The 14,151-nt window shown below is 45.0% G+C and overlaps 1 protein-coding gene across 3 annotated transcripts in view; it reads left to right on the top strand.

The window, feature by feature from the left end:
• LOC115167621 (low-density lipoprotein receptor-related protein 4) overlaps nucleotides 1-14,151 on the top strand; it is a 233,644-nt gene that overhangs the window by 164,253 nt on the left and 55,240 nt on the right. For all 3 annotated transcript variants that reach the window (XM_029722210.1, XM_029722211.1, XM_029722212.1), the window contains exons 8-13: nucleotides 49-174; nucleotides 6,904-7,029; nucleotides 7,164-7,298; nucleotides 7,491-7,616; nucleotides 8,366-8,596; nucleotides 8,970-9,126. In XM_029722210.1, the coding sequence (XP_029578070.1) occupies nucleotides 49-174; nucleotides 6,904-7,029; nucleotides 7,164-7,298; nucleotides 7,491-7,616; nucleotides 8,366-8,596; nucleotides 8,970-9,126 (901 nt within the window). The remainder of the gene's footprint in view (nucleotides 1-48; nucleotides 175-6,903; nucleotides 7,030-7,163; nucleotides 7,299-7,490; nucleotides 7,617-8,365; nucleotides 8,597-8,969; nucleotides 9,127-14,151) is intronic.

Raw genomic sequence — 14,151 nt, forward strand, 5'->3', positions numbered from 1 at the left:
TAAATTGTGTACGTGTGTGTGTCTAACCGACCTGTCCTCTCCCTCCAGCCACCTCCATGTGTACTGCGGATCAGTTCCGCTGTGCATCGGGACGCTGTGTCAGGTTGTCATGGAGATGTGACGGTGAGGATGACTGCTCTGACGGCAGCGATGAAGATGACTGTGAGAAGACTGGTACGTGTGTGGGTGTGTGCAGATCGTCATCAATCTAATCTAGACAGTACAAATGAAATAAAAGAGTGAAAAGAAAAAAAGAGCTCCATGGACTTAGTTCTTATCGGCGGGCTATGAGCTAAATCTTACACCTCAGACAGGCACCCTATAGTTTAGTATCCATGACAACAGTTGCAGGACAGCTCTCCATGCTGAAAAGCATCATTGGAGAGGAAACTGTCAGAGGGAAAGCATATTGGCACGTTTTACATGCTCGTAACCAACTTTGCTATTTTGTTAGTTTTTTTGCCTTGTTTGTAACTTATTTTTAAACTTGTTTTGTTCAAAATGTTGCTGCTACCATCTCTTATGACTGAAAATAACTTCTGGACATCAGAACAGCGATTACTCACCTCGAACTGGAAGAAGCTTTTTCCTTTAACAAATCCGACTAGAAGGATATAATGCTTACCCGGGAACAGGCCCGGTCATTTGCGTGAAGAAAAGACAGAGGAAAAGGCAGGTCGGGCTGCCTTCTGAGAATCTGAAGGCAAGCGAGAGAACTCAGTGCCATCTGTTCTACTGGCTAACGTGCAATCATTGGAAAATAAAATTGATGACCTACGATTAAGATTATCCTACCAATGGGACATTAAAAACTGTAATATATGTTTCACCGAGTCGTGCCTGAACGATGACACAGATATTATAGACCTGGCGGGATTTTCCATGCACCGGCAGAACAGAGAAGAAGCTATGTCTGGTAAGACGAGAGGTGGGGGTATGTGTCTATTTGTCAATAACAGCTGGGTTGCGATGTCTAATATTAAAGAAGCTTTGAGGTATTGCTCGCCTGAGGTAGACTACCTTATGATAAGCTGTAGACCACACTATCTACCAAGAGAATTCTCATCTATATTATTCGTAGCCGTCTATTTACCACCACAGACCGATGCTGACACTAAGACCGTGCTCAAGCAACTCTATAAGGACATAAGCAAACAAGAAAATGCTAATCCAGACGCGGTGCTGCTAGTGGCCGGGGACTTTAATGCAGGCAAACTTAAATCAGTTTTACCAAATTTTTACCTGTCACATGTCACATGTGCAACCAGAGTGAAAGAAAACTTTACTCCACACACACAGATGCATACAAAGCTTTCCCCTGCCCTCTATTTGGCAAATCTGACCATAATTCTATCTTCCTGATTCCTGCTTACAAGCAAAAACTAAAGAGGGAATACCAGTAACTCGCGCAATACTGAAGTGGTCAGATGACGCGGATGCTTCGCTACAGGACTGTTTTGCTAGCACAGACTGGAATATGTTCCGGGATTCAATGGCATTGAAGAGTATACCACCTCAGTCACCGGCTTCATCAATAAGTGCATCATCGTCCCCACAGTGATTGTACGTACATATCCCAACCAGAAGCCATGGACTAAAGGCAACATCCGCATCGAGCTAAAGGCTAGAGCTGTTGCTTTCAAGGAGTGGGACACTAATCCGGACACTTATAAGAAATCCCGCTATGCCCTCAGACGAACCATCAAACAAGCAAAGCGTCAATACAGGATAATGAATCCTACTACACCGGCTCTGACGCTCGTCGTATGTGGCAGGACTTGAAAACTATTACGGACTACGAAGGGAAACACAGACGCGATCTGCCCAGTGACGCGAGCCTACCAGACAAGCTAAATGCCTTTTATGCTCGCTTCAAGGCAAGCAACACTGAAGCATGCACGAGAGCACCAGCTGTTCTGGATGACTGTTTGATAATGCTCTCGGTAGCTGATGTGAGCAAGACCTTTAAACAGGTCAACATCCACAAAGCCGCTGGGCCAGACGAATTACCAGGATCTGTACTCAAAGCAATTGGCAATTGTCTTCACTGACATTTTCAACCTCTCCCTGACCGAGTCTGTAATACCTACATGTTTCAAGCAGACCACCATAGTCTCTGTGCCCAAGGAAGTGAAGGTAACTTGCCTAAATGAATACCACCCAGTAGCACTCACGTCTGTAGCCATGAAGTGTTTTGAAAGGCTGGTCATGGCTCATATCAACAGCATCCTCCCGGAAACCCTAGACCCACTCCAATTCGCATACCGCACCAACAGATCCACAGATGACACAATCTCAATTGCACTCCACACTGCCCTTTCCCACCTGGACAAAAGGAACACCTAAGTGAGAATGCTGTTCATTGACTACAGCTCAGGGCTCAATACCATAGTGTCCACGAAGCTCCTCACTAAGCTAAGGACCATTGGACTAAAGTACTACCTCTGCAACTGGATCCTGGACTTCCTGACGGGTCGCCCCCAGGTGGTAAGGGTAGGCAACAACCCATCTGCCATGCTGATCCTCAACACTGGGGCCCCTCAGGGGTGTGTACTTAGTTCCCTCCTGTACTCCTTGTTCCCCCACGACTGTGTGGCCAAACAATACTCCAAAACCATCATTAAGTTTGCTAATGACACAACAGTGGTCGGCCTGATTACTGACAATGATGAGACAGCCTATAGGGAGGTCAGAGAACTGCCAGTGTGGTGCCAGGACAACAATCGTCACATTGAGGAAGGCAAAGGAGCTGATCGTGGACTGCAGGAAAAGGAGGTCCGAACAGGCCCCCATTAACATCGACGAGACTGTAGTGGAGCTGGTCGAGAGTTTCAAGTTCCTTGGTGTCCACATCACCAACGAACAATCATGGTCCAAAATTACCAAGACAGTCGTGAAGAGGGCACGACAAAACCTTTTCCCCCTCAGTAGACTGAAAAGATTTGGCATGGGTCCCCAGATCCTCTACAGCTGCACCATCGAGAGCATCCTGACCGGTTGCATCACCGCCTGGTATGGCCACTGCTCGGCATCCTACCGTAAGGTGCTACAGAGAGTAGTGCGTACAGCCCAGTACATCACTGGGGCCAAGCTTCCTGCCACCCACGACCTATATAATAGGCAGTGTCAGAGGAAAGCCATAAAATTGTCAAAAACTCCAGTCGCCCAAGTCATAGACTGTTTAATCTGCTATCGCACGGTAAGTGGTACTGGAGCGCCAAGTTTAGAACCAAAAGACTCCTTCACAGCTTCTACCCCCAAGCCATAAGACTGCTGAACAATTAATCAAATTGCCACTGGAGTATTTAAGTTGTCACTCCTTATGTTTTGTACACTGCTGCTACTCTCTGTTTATTATCTATGCGTAGTCACTTCACCCCTACCTACATGTAGAAATGACCTCAACTAACCTGTAGCCCCGCACACTGACGCTGTACCTTTAGTTTTTTATAGTTTCTTTTACTTTTGTTTATTTGGTAAATATTTTCTTAACTCTTCTTGAACTGCACTGTTGGTTAAGGGCTTGTAAGTAAGCATTTCACGGTAAGGTCTACACTTGTAAAATGGCGCCAGAGGAGATGGCAGACATTTTACTTAACCGCCTCTAACCGATTGTGCTTTCTTTGTTTGTTTTTTTGTGTTGTTTGTAACTTATTTTTGTATATAATGTTGCCAATACCGTCTCTTATGACCGAAAAGAACTTCTGGACATCATGACTGCAATTAATCACCATGGACTAGCAGAATCCTTCTTTTCCTTTAATGAGTCTGATGAGCCCGACGCGAACGATATACTGCTTTCTCAGGACAGGCTCAGATCCCTGTGATTTAGGTGAAGAGGAGGCGGAGAAAAAGGGTCAGGTGGGTGGGCTACCTTCTGAGAATTCATAGGCGATCGAATAAGCCCCCGAATAAACAGCAGCGTCTGGTAAGACAAGAGGCGGCGGAGTATGTATTTTTTGTAAATAACAGCTGGTGCACGATATCTAAGGAAGTCTCGAGCTATTGCTCACCTGAGTTAGTGTGGTTTACAGCTTATCATGAGATAATCTATCTACCTAGAGAGTTTTCATCTGTATTTCTCGTAGCTGTTTACATACCACCACAGTCAGAGGCTTGCACTAAGACAGCATTGAATGATCTGTATTCCGCCATAAGCAAACAAGAAAAGGCTCAACCAGAGGCAGCGCTCCTAGTAGCCGGGGACTTTAATAAAGGGAAACTTAAATCCATTTTACCAAACTTTTAGCATCATTTTAATGTGCAACCAGAGGGGGAAAAAACTCTGCACCACCTTTACTCCACACAGAGAGACGCATGCAAAGCGCTCCCTCGCCCTCCATTTGGCAAAAATGACCATAATTCTGTCCTCCTGATTCCTGCTTACAAGAAAAAATATAAGCAGGAATCACCAGTGACTCGATCAATAAAAAAAGTGGTCAGATGAAGCAAATACTATGCTACAGGACTGTTTTGCTAGCACAGACTGGAATATGTTCCGGGATTCCTGCGATGGCATTGAGGAGTACACCACATCAGTCATTGGCTTCATCAATAAGTGCATCGATGACGTAGTCCCCACAGTGACTGTACGTACATACCCCAACCAGAAGCCATGGATTACAGGCGACATCCGCACTGAGCTAAAGGCTAGAGCTGCCGCTTTCAAGGAGCGGGACTCTAACCCGGAAGCTTGTAAGAAATCCCGCTATGCCCTCCGACAAACCATCAAACAAGCAAAGCATCAATACAGGACTAAGATTGAATCGTACTACACCGGCTCTGACGCTTGTCGGATGTGGCAGGGCTTGCAAACCATTACAGACTACAAAGGGAAGCACAGCCAAGAGCTGCCCAGTGACACAAGCCTACCGGACGACCTAAATCACTTCTATGCTCACTTCGAGGCAAATAACACTGAAACTTGCATGAAAGCACCAGCTGTTCCTGAAGACTGTGTGATCACGCTCTCCGCAGCCGATGTGAGTAAGACCTTTAAACAGGTCAGATTACCAGGACGTGTACTGCGAGCATGCACTGACCAACTGGCAAGTGTCTTCACTGACATTTTCAACGTCTCCTTGTCTGAGTCTGTAGTACCAACATGTTTTAAGCAGACCACCATAGTGCATGTGCCCAAGAACATTAAGGTAACCTGCCTAAATGACATACCGACCCGTAGCACTCACGTCTGTTGCCATGAAGTGCTTTGAAAGGCTAGTCATGGCTCACATCAACACCATTATCCCAGAATCCCTAGACCAACTCTAATTTGCATTCCGCCCCAACAGATCCACAGATGATCCAATCTCTATTGCACTCCACACTGCCCTTTCCCACCTGGACAAAAGGAACACCAATGTGAGAATGCTATTCATTGACTACAGCTCAGCGTTCAACACTGTAGTGCCCTCAAAGCTCATCACTAAGCTAAGGACCCTGGGCCTAAACACCTCCCTCTGCAACTGGATCCTGGACTTCCTGACGGGCCGCCCCCAGGTGGTAAGGGTAGGTGACAACACATCTGCCACGCTGATCCTCAACACAGGGGGCCCTCAGGGGTGAGTGATCGGTTCCCTCCTGTACTCCCTGTTCAGTCATGACTGCATGGCCAGGCACGACTCCAACACCATCATTAAGTTTGCCGATGACACAACAGTGGTAGGCTTGATCAGAAACTTGATCAGAGACCTGGCCGTGTGGTGCAAGGACAACAACCTCTCCCTCAACGTGATCAAGACAAAGGAGATGATTGTGGACTACAGGAAAAAGAGGACCGAGAATGCCCCCATTCTCATCGACGGGGCTGCAGTGGAGCAGGTTGAGAGCTTCAAGTTCCTTGGTGTCCACTTCACCAACAAACTAACATGGTCCAAGCACACCAAGACAGTCGTGAAGAGGGCACAGCAAAACCTATTCCCCCTCAGGAGACTGAAAAGATTTCGCATGGGTCCTCAGATCCTCAAATGGATCTACATTTGCACCATCGAGAGCATCCTGACTGGTTGCATCACTGCCTGGTATTTCAACTGCTCGGGCCTCCGACCGCAAGGCACTATAGAGGATAGTGCGAACGGTCCAGTACATCACTGAGGCCAAGCTTCCTGCCATCCAGGACCTCTATACCAGGCGGTGTCAGAGGAATGTCCTAAGAATTGTCAGACAACAGCCACCCTAGCCATAGACTGTTCTCTCTGCTACCGCATGGAAAGCGGTACTGAAGTGCCAAGTCTAGGTCCAAGAAGCTTCTAAACAGCTTCTAGCCCCAAGCCATAAGACTCCTGAACACCTAATCAAATGGATCGTCAGACTATTTGCATTGCCTCCCCCTCTTTTGCACCGCTGTTACCCTCTGTTGTTGTCATCTATGTACAGTCACTTTAATAACTCTATCTTCATGTACATATTACCTCAACTAACCGGTGCCCCTGCACATTGACTCTGTACCGGTACCCCCCTGTATATAGTCTCGCTATTGTTATTTTACTGCTGCTCTTTAAATACTTTAATTTCTTATTCTTATCTGTATTTTTTTAACTGCATTGTTGGTTTGGGGCTCGTAAGTAAGCATTTCACTGTAAGGTCTACACCTGTAGTATTTGGCGCATGTGACATATAAAGTTTGATTTCATTTTGGATGATCCCCCCCACCCAGTGTGGAGTCTAGATTCAGTCAATCTAAAGAACAGTTACCATTACCCCACAGGCCTTTTGTGTCTATCCTTCAAAAGTCAGAGGCTACATCCCAAATGGTACCCTATTCCCTATATAGTGCACTTCTTTTGACCAGGACCCAAGGGGTGATATTTGAGACACAGCCAAAGGAGTTTTCAGATGTTGTCCATTGTTCTTCGCAGCTTTTTTCCAGGCCATTGTAACTTTCTCCATCTATCTCCCCACCAGACACCCCTCCATGTGCTCCAGACCAGTTTCTGTGTGGTAACGGCCGCTGTATTGGCCAGAGGAAGGTCTGTAATGAGGTCAGCGACTGTGGAGATGGGACTGATGAACACCCTCACCAGGACTGCCGTGAGTTGTGTCTGACTGTATAAGGGGAAGGGTGTGGGGTGGGTGTGCCGTGTGTGTTTGGGGACTTATTTGGAAACTTCTGTAGGGCTCCACATCATAACATCTCTCTAACAAGTGTGTGTGTTTGAGTGTAGGCCCGCGGTCCAGCGATGGCAACTGTAACCTGAATAACGGAGGCTGTTCTCAGAAGTGTCAGATGGCCAGAGGTCTGGTCCAGTGTACCTGTCATACTGGCTACAGACTGATGGAGGACGGCAGGGCCTGCCAGGGTGAGACTACACCCCGTGTGTGTGTGTGCTTGCGATGAGAGACTGAAAATGTTTTATGTATTTGAGCTCTACTGGATTTTATAATGAGTTGATTTAAAATGTATATATTTGAGGTGTTTGCACACATCGCATCATCATATATTCTCTTATCCCTCCCCCACCCACCCACCTGTCTATATGGACCGTTCCCAGATGTGGATGAGTGTGCAGAGGAGGGCTACTGCAGCCAGGGCTGTACCAACACAGAGGGAGGGTTCCAGTGCTGGTGTGTGCAGGGCTATGAGCTGAGGCCTGACAAGCGCAGCTGCAAGGCGCTGGGTGAGTCCACTCACAATCTTTCAATTTAAGACCTTTGGCTTTGATATGTGGAGGGATTGTGAGCGCCTGGGGAATTTGTTTGCCTAAACATGTTTTGACTGTATGGAATTAAAATAATTTTCCCTACTCTGCCCTGGGTAGTGGGTGACCCGTATGTGTCATAGTTGTGTTTAAAACATGCAAACATGTTTCATCTGCATTTAATTGTAACCGCATCCCTTGCTTAGCTTGGGGGAGTTGGACTGTGGCTGAGGTTAGCTCATGGTTTAAGGTCAGAAAAGCAAGTGCTTGGGCGCATCCCAAATGAAACCTTATATCTTACAGTGGTTTACTATAAAGCAATAGGGTGCCATTTAAAACGCAGGCCTGGTCTGTACTAGATTTAGATATGGATATGGAGCTAGGGTCCACTACATTGCCAATACAGCACCCCTTAAATCTGGTGTGTATCACTGGTGAACCCCGGTCAAGCATCTCTGCTTGGGTTCCAGTGGCCAGGGGGTGTACTTGACTGACTGACTAATATTAATGTTGGGTCTTATTGAAAGTGATGGCTGGAGTTTCCTGCAAGAGCTGAGTTTTTCTCTGTCTCTTCCTCTCTCCCTTGCACTCCACACCCTCTCCTCTCTCTCCCTCTTTCTCTCACTCTCTTAACCCCTCATTTTGCTTGTCACTACCCTCCCTCTTTCTTTTCCCTCCCTCCTCTCTATACCCTCCTCTCTTTACACTACTCTGTACCCCTCCATTAGGTCCTGAGCCAGTGCTGCTGTTTGCGAACCGTATAGACATCCGCCAGGTGTTGCCCCACCGGTCCGAGTACACTCTGCTGCTGAACAACCTGGAAAATGCCATCGCTCTGGACTTCCACCACAACCAGGAGCTGGTCTTCTGGTCTGATGTCACGCTCGACCGCATCATGAAGGCCAACCTGAACGGGAGCAACGTGGAGGAAGTGGTCTCCACTGGCTTAGAGAGTCCAGGTATGCACATTACTATTTATGGTCTAACTCTGGTCAAAACACACACGGTAGAATGCATAGCAGGTGGTTTCCACCAGCATGGATACAATCACAGGTGGTCATTCTACATTCTGTGCACTCACAATTATGTAACGGAAAGCCCAGTTATAACTACGACCACACATGATTTTACTACAGTCACATTTTAAAATGACCATCTGTTGACTTCCTGGGTTGTGTTTTTTAGGGCATGCAACATAACATGTTTTAAAACTTTTGCAACGGAAAACCAAAAATTGTTTTTAATTGGACAAGTCAAGACAGTCTCTCCCTGTTTCAGTCCGTTTTCCTCTGTTTGGTACCTAATGAACATGACCCTGGTCTCTCCCTCTAGGTGGTCTGGCTATAGACTGGATCCATGACAAGCTGTACTGGACTGACTCAGGGACGTCCCGTATTGAGGTGGCCAATCTGGATGGAACCCACCGCAAGGTCCTCCTATGGCAAAGCATGGAGAAACCCCGAGCCATCGCACTGCACCCTATAGAGGGGTAAGGAGGATCTCTCTCTTTCTCCTCTCTCTTCTCTATCCCTACCTGCCAACCTGCACGCATTTTGTGTACCATACACGCAATTTCAAGTCAAAGTACGCTGGTACAAAAAATGACCCTAAAATGCACCAAATAGATTTCTAGTGAGCAAATTGTGGTTTTTAACTCAACCGTCTGAAGCTGGAGCTGAACCAATCATAGGACTCGGACGAGGAGAAAAAATCTCTAGTGCTCCGCTCCGGCCTTCCCCGTAGTCGTAGTGCTATTTTCCTCCCAGCAGCTGGTTGGCAGCTCTCCACTTCATCTGTTGATACCACTGATGTGTGAGGTAAATGGAGAACGGACTGTTTGCCAAATACGTTTTCCAAAATTGTATGTGTTAGTTAAGCACATAACCAATATTATTTCTTAGATAGGTTACTAATACAAAATGGGTAGTTAGCTACAAATTAAGAAGACAGTTTACATTTCCACTAGAGTTTCTACATTAAGACACCTATGAATTAGAATGATCATTACCCCTAAATTTAACCTAGAAAAATGTGAAAGTGTCATTGAGACCACCTGAATTTAATTTAGGATCACACACTAGACTACTTTGTTGGCTGCATTGTTTAATATCATTTAAGGTTTCAGTAAATGGCAGTTACAGGTAAAAATAAAAGCTAAATGCTCCAATTTCCTTCTCCAACTTCACAACTTCCAGACCTCTCTCCTACTCAAACTTAGGCCTACATCAGCACGACCTAGTCAGAAATGCCTAGGGAGAGCCCTGATTGTATATTTAAAGTTGGCAATATGTAACTTTTTGGGCAACCCGACCAAATTCACACAGAGATGTGAGTTATAGATCTATCATTCTACTTGTAGGCAAGTCTAAGAAGCGGTATATCTTTTCTGTGTGCTATTTCTATGCTTCCTGTTCTTAAGTCTTGTTTTTGCGTCTTTTACCTTCGGCGATGTACACCAGCTTCAAACAGTTGAAACGACAATATTTGTGATTATGGAAAATATATTTCACAGCGGTTTAGATGGTACAATGATTCTCTACGCTATACTAGCTTATTTTGTCACATAAACTGAAATTAGGCGAACTATTAGAATTTTAGCAACCAGGAAATGGTGGAGCAATTTATGCGTAGTGCAACTTTAAACGTATTTCTAGTTAGCTACTGAAGAGCAGCCAATTACCAAGCACCCATAGCAGTCTATAGCCTACCATTCCTACTGAGCCAGTCTTCTGCCAACATCATTATTAGGCTAAAAAGGTGCATTTGCCTATGATTTGAGCAGTGTGAGTGTCGCACATGCGCTGTAGTGGGGTGCAGCACTAAAGTGAAACTGCAAAAAATTCTTCAGGGTTGGCAGGTCTGAATTTGTTTCCTTGCTTATGAAATGCTCTGCTTGTTGTAGTAGCAGCCTTGAGTTTTCATGTTGATGGAAAATAAACCAGGGACTTGATCTTGGGATTAGATGCTAGACTCTGGCACTTTATATCTGGAACAACTATTTAACATAAGATAGAGCAGATTTCACTTTTATATCGGCCTTACAGTACCACAAGTGGAAATTCACTTTTTTTCCAACAAGAGCTTACCCATGATGTTGCACAACAATTGAAGTCAATAAGTCATCGTTCTAGTCAAAGTATGATATTATGGGGGGTGCCGTGTGTTTCCCCTATTATATGATGTGCTAATACATCTGAAAAGTTATTCCTCTTAATGTCGCAACTGAGCCAAACAGCTTTTCACTGTAGCCTACACTTGAGCCATGGATCATATTAAATTAGGCGGCGCAAACTTTTTTACTAGAAAATGTACATAATCCATTGCTTATTTTGTACATGTTTCGCTTATTTATTTGCTAGTCTGTGTATATATACATTACCAGTCAAAAGTTTGGACACACCTACTCATTCCAGGGTTTTTCTTTATTTTTGCTATTTTCTACGTTGTAGAATAATAATGAAGACACCAAAACTATGAAATAACACATGGAGTCACGTAGTAACCAAAAAAGTGTTGAACAAATCAAAATCTATTTTATATTTGAGATTCTTCAAAGTAGCCACCCTTTGCCTTGATGCCAGCCACCCTTTGCCTTGATTGGTACTATATATATAAATAGGATACTGTGTACTAATTAGTGATTAGTACATGATTAGTACACAGTGCATACTGTGTACTAATCATATATTGTTTAGTAAAAACATATGCAGTAAGCAATTTATAAAATGGTCATATATATATATATATATATATATATATACTGCTCAAAAAAATAAAGGGAACACTTAAACAACACAATGTAACTCCAAGTCAATCACACTTCTGTGAAATCAAACTGTCCACTTAGGAAGCAACACTGATTGACAATACATTTCACATGCTGTTGTGCAAATGGAATAGTCAACAGGTGGAAATTATAGGCAATAAGCAAGACACCCCCAATAAAGGAGTGGTTCTGCAGGTGGTGACCACAGACCACTTCTCAGTTCCTATGCTTCCTGGCTGATGTTTTGGTCACTTTTAAATGCTGGCGGTGCTTTCACTCTAGTGGTAGCATGAGACGGAGTCTACAACCCACACAAGTGGCTCAGGTAGTGCAGCTCATCCAGGATGGCACATCAATGCGAGCTGTGAAAAGAAGGTTTGCTGTGTCTGTCAGCGTAGTGTCCAGAGTATGGAGGCGCTACCAGGAGACAGGCCAGTACATCAGGAGACGTGGAGGAGGCCGTAGGAGGGCAACAACCCAGCAGCAGGACCGCTACCTCCGCCTTTGTGCAAGGAGGAGCAGGAGGAGCACTGCCAGAGCCCTGCAAAATGATCTCAAGCAGGCCACAAATGTGCATGTGTCTGCTCAAACGGTCAGAAACAGACTCCATGAGGGTGGTATGAGGGCCCGACGTCCACAGGTGGGGGTTGTGCTTTCAGCCCAACACCGTGCAGGACGTTTGGCATTTGCCAGAGAACACCAAGATTGGCAAATTCGCCACTGGCGCCCTGTGCTCTTCACAGATGAAAGCAGGTTCACACTGAGCACGTGACAGACGTGACAGAGTCTGGAGACGCCGTGGAGAACGTTCTGCTGCCTGCAACATCCTCCAGCATGACCGGTTTGGCGGTGGGTCAGTCATGGTGTGGGGTGGCATTTCTTTGGGGGGCCGCACAGCCCTCCATGTGCTCGCCAGAGGTAGCCTGACTGCCATTATGTACCGAGATGAGATCCTCAGACCCCTTGTGAGACCATATGCTGGTGCGGTTGGCCCTGGGTTCCTCCTAATGCAAGACAATGCTAGACCTCATGTGGCTGGAGTGTGTCAGCAGTTCCTGCAAGAGGAAAGCATTGATGCTATGGACTGGCCCGTCCGTTCCCCAGACCTGAATCCAATTGAGCACATCTGGGACATCATGTCTCGCTTCATCCACCAATGCCACGTTGCACCACAGACTGTCCAGGAGTTGGCGGATGCTTTAGTCCAGGTCTGGGAGGAGATCCCTCAGGAGACCATCCGCCACCTCATCAGGAGCATGCCCAGGCGTTGTAGGGAGGTCATACAGGCACGTGGAGGCCACACACACTACTGAGCCTCATTTTGACTTGTTTTAAGGACATTACATCAAAGTTGGATCAGCCTGTAGTGTGGTTTTCCACTTTAATTTTGAGTGTGACTCCAAATCCAGACCTCCATGGCTTGATAAATTGGATTTCCATTGATTATTTTTGTGTGATTTTGTTGTCAGCACATTCAACTATGTAAAGAAAAAAGTATTTAATAAGATTATTTATTTCATTCAGATCTAGGATGTGTTGTTTAAGTGTTCCCTTTATTTTTTTGAGCAGTGTATATATATGAAAATTTAATAAATGGTATAATTGGGTGATATTATTGCATTTTGCAACCCTGCTCCCACCGTCGACCCAAGATGAATGGTTTTGACAACACCCTTCACTGCTTTGATTGGTGCAGCTAAACCACAAGTGTCTGTCCTATAATGAACAGGCACCCGCGAAGCAAAATTCAAGGAACTTGTTTATGTATTTTGTTGTGCGGTTGTTACATTTGTATTGGTGTTTCGTGTCCGATGCAACGTGCATCATGAGCAAAATCATTATAGCCTATAATTTATTATCTTCCCCTGTGAGAACCATGAGCACGGGCTGACTTGGCTTTGCTGCACCGCTGCCGAAGCCTGCTTACCAAAGGTTACACTGTGTCCATTACAATGTAGAAAAATGCTTGTCTGTTGTGGAAGATGCCAAAACTTTGGAAATAACAATAGATGGCGAGGTCAATGATACTTGTTTCCATCTGGGGTGAAGTTTAATACGGTGTAGTAAAAAAAAACATAAGGTTAGCATAACAGCTTGCTAAGGTTAGCATATTAGCTAGCTACACTGACAACTGTCAGTTCCCTATTTGTTGATGTTTTTCCACACCACATGGAAATCACCAAAATATTTTTTCCCACCGCAATTTGTGAATATATATTTATAAGTAGCCTGTCATTCTTCGAAGGTGGAACCTAAACAAGCAATTACAGGAATTACGTCAAAATAAGGGTGGCATTGCCCTCTGGTGGGCCTCTATTATGCCACAGTGACAGTTTGAAGCTTAAAAACCTCTTCTAGCATCATGGAAAAGTAGGAAACTACTAATTTACTAATTTAGCTCATCAAATAGCTAATTTGTATATGTTAATTGAGAGGATGATTGGTAAATTGGCTATCAATGCTGAGAGCCAAGGAATATAGATGATTAAAAGACAGGAAACGGGATGGCGAACGTGTCAGTGACCTTCATCAGTTCCATTTTAAAGTTATTCAAATGGCTGACATCACACAGCTGACATCAGTAGTATTTGATAACACAGCTATGAATGACCTAGGTTCAAATAGTATTTATTTTCTTTCAAATACTTTGAACGTAGTTTGATAAGCCTGCATGAAGTGACAGATGGGCGGGGTTTGCACTTATGGGACTACTGCATTGGTTCCATTGCACCAGGAAAACTTAATATA

This window comes from Salmo trutta, chromosome 29, assembly GCF_901001165.1.
Source record: "Salmo trutta chromosome 29, fSalTru1.1, whole genome shotgun sequence".
NCBI classification, from domain to species: domain Eukaryota; kingdom Metazoa; phylum Chordata; class Actinopteri; order Salmoniformes; family Salmonidae; genus Salmo; species Salmo trutta.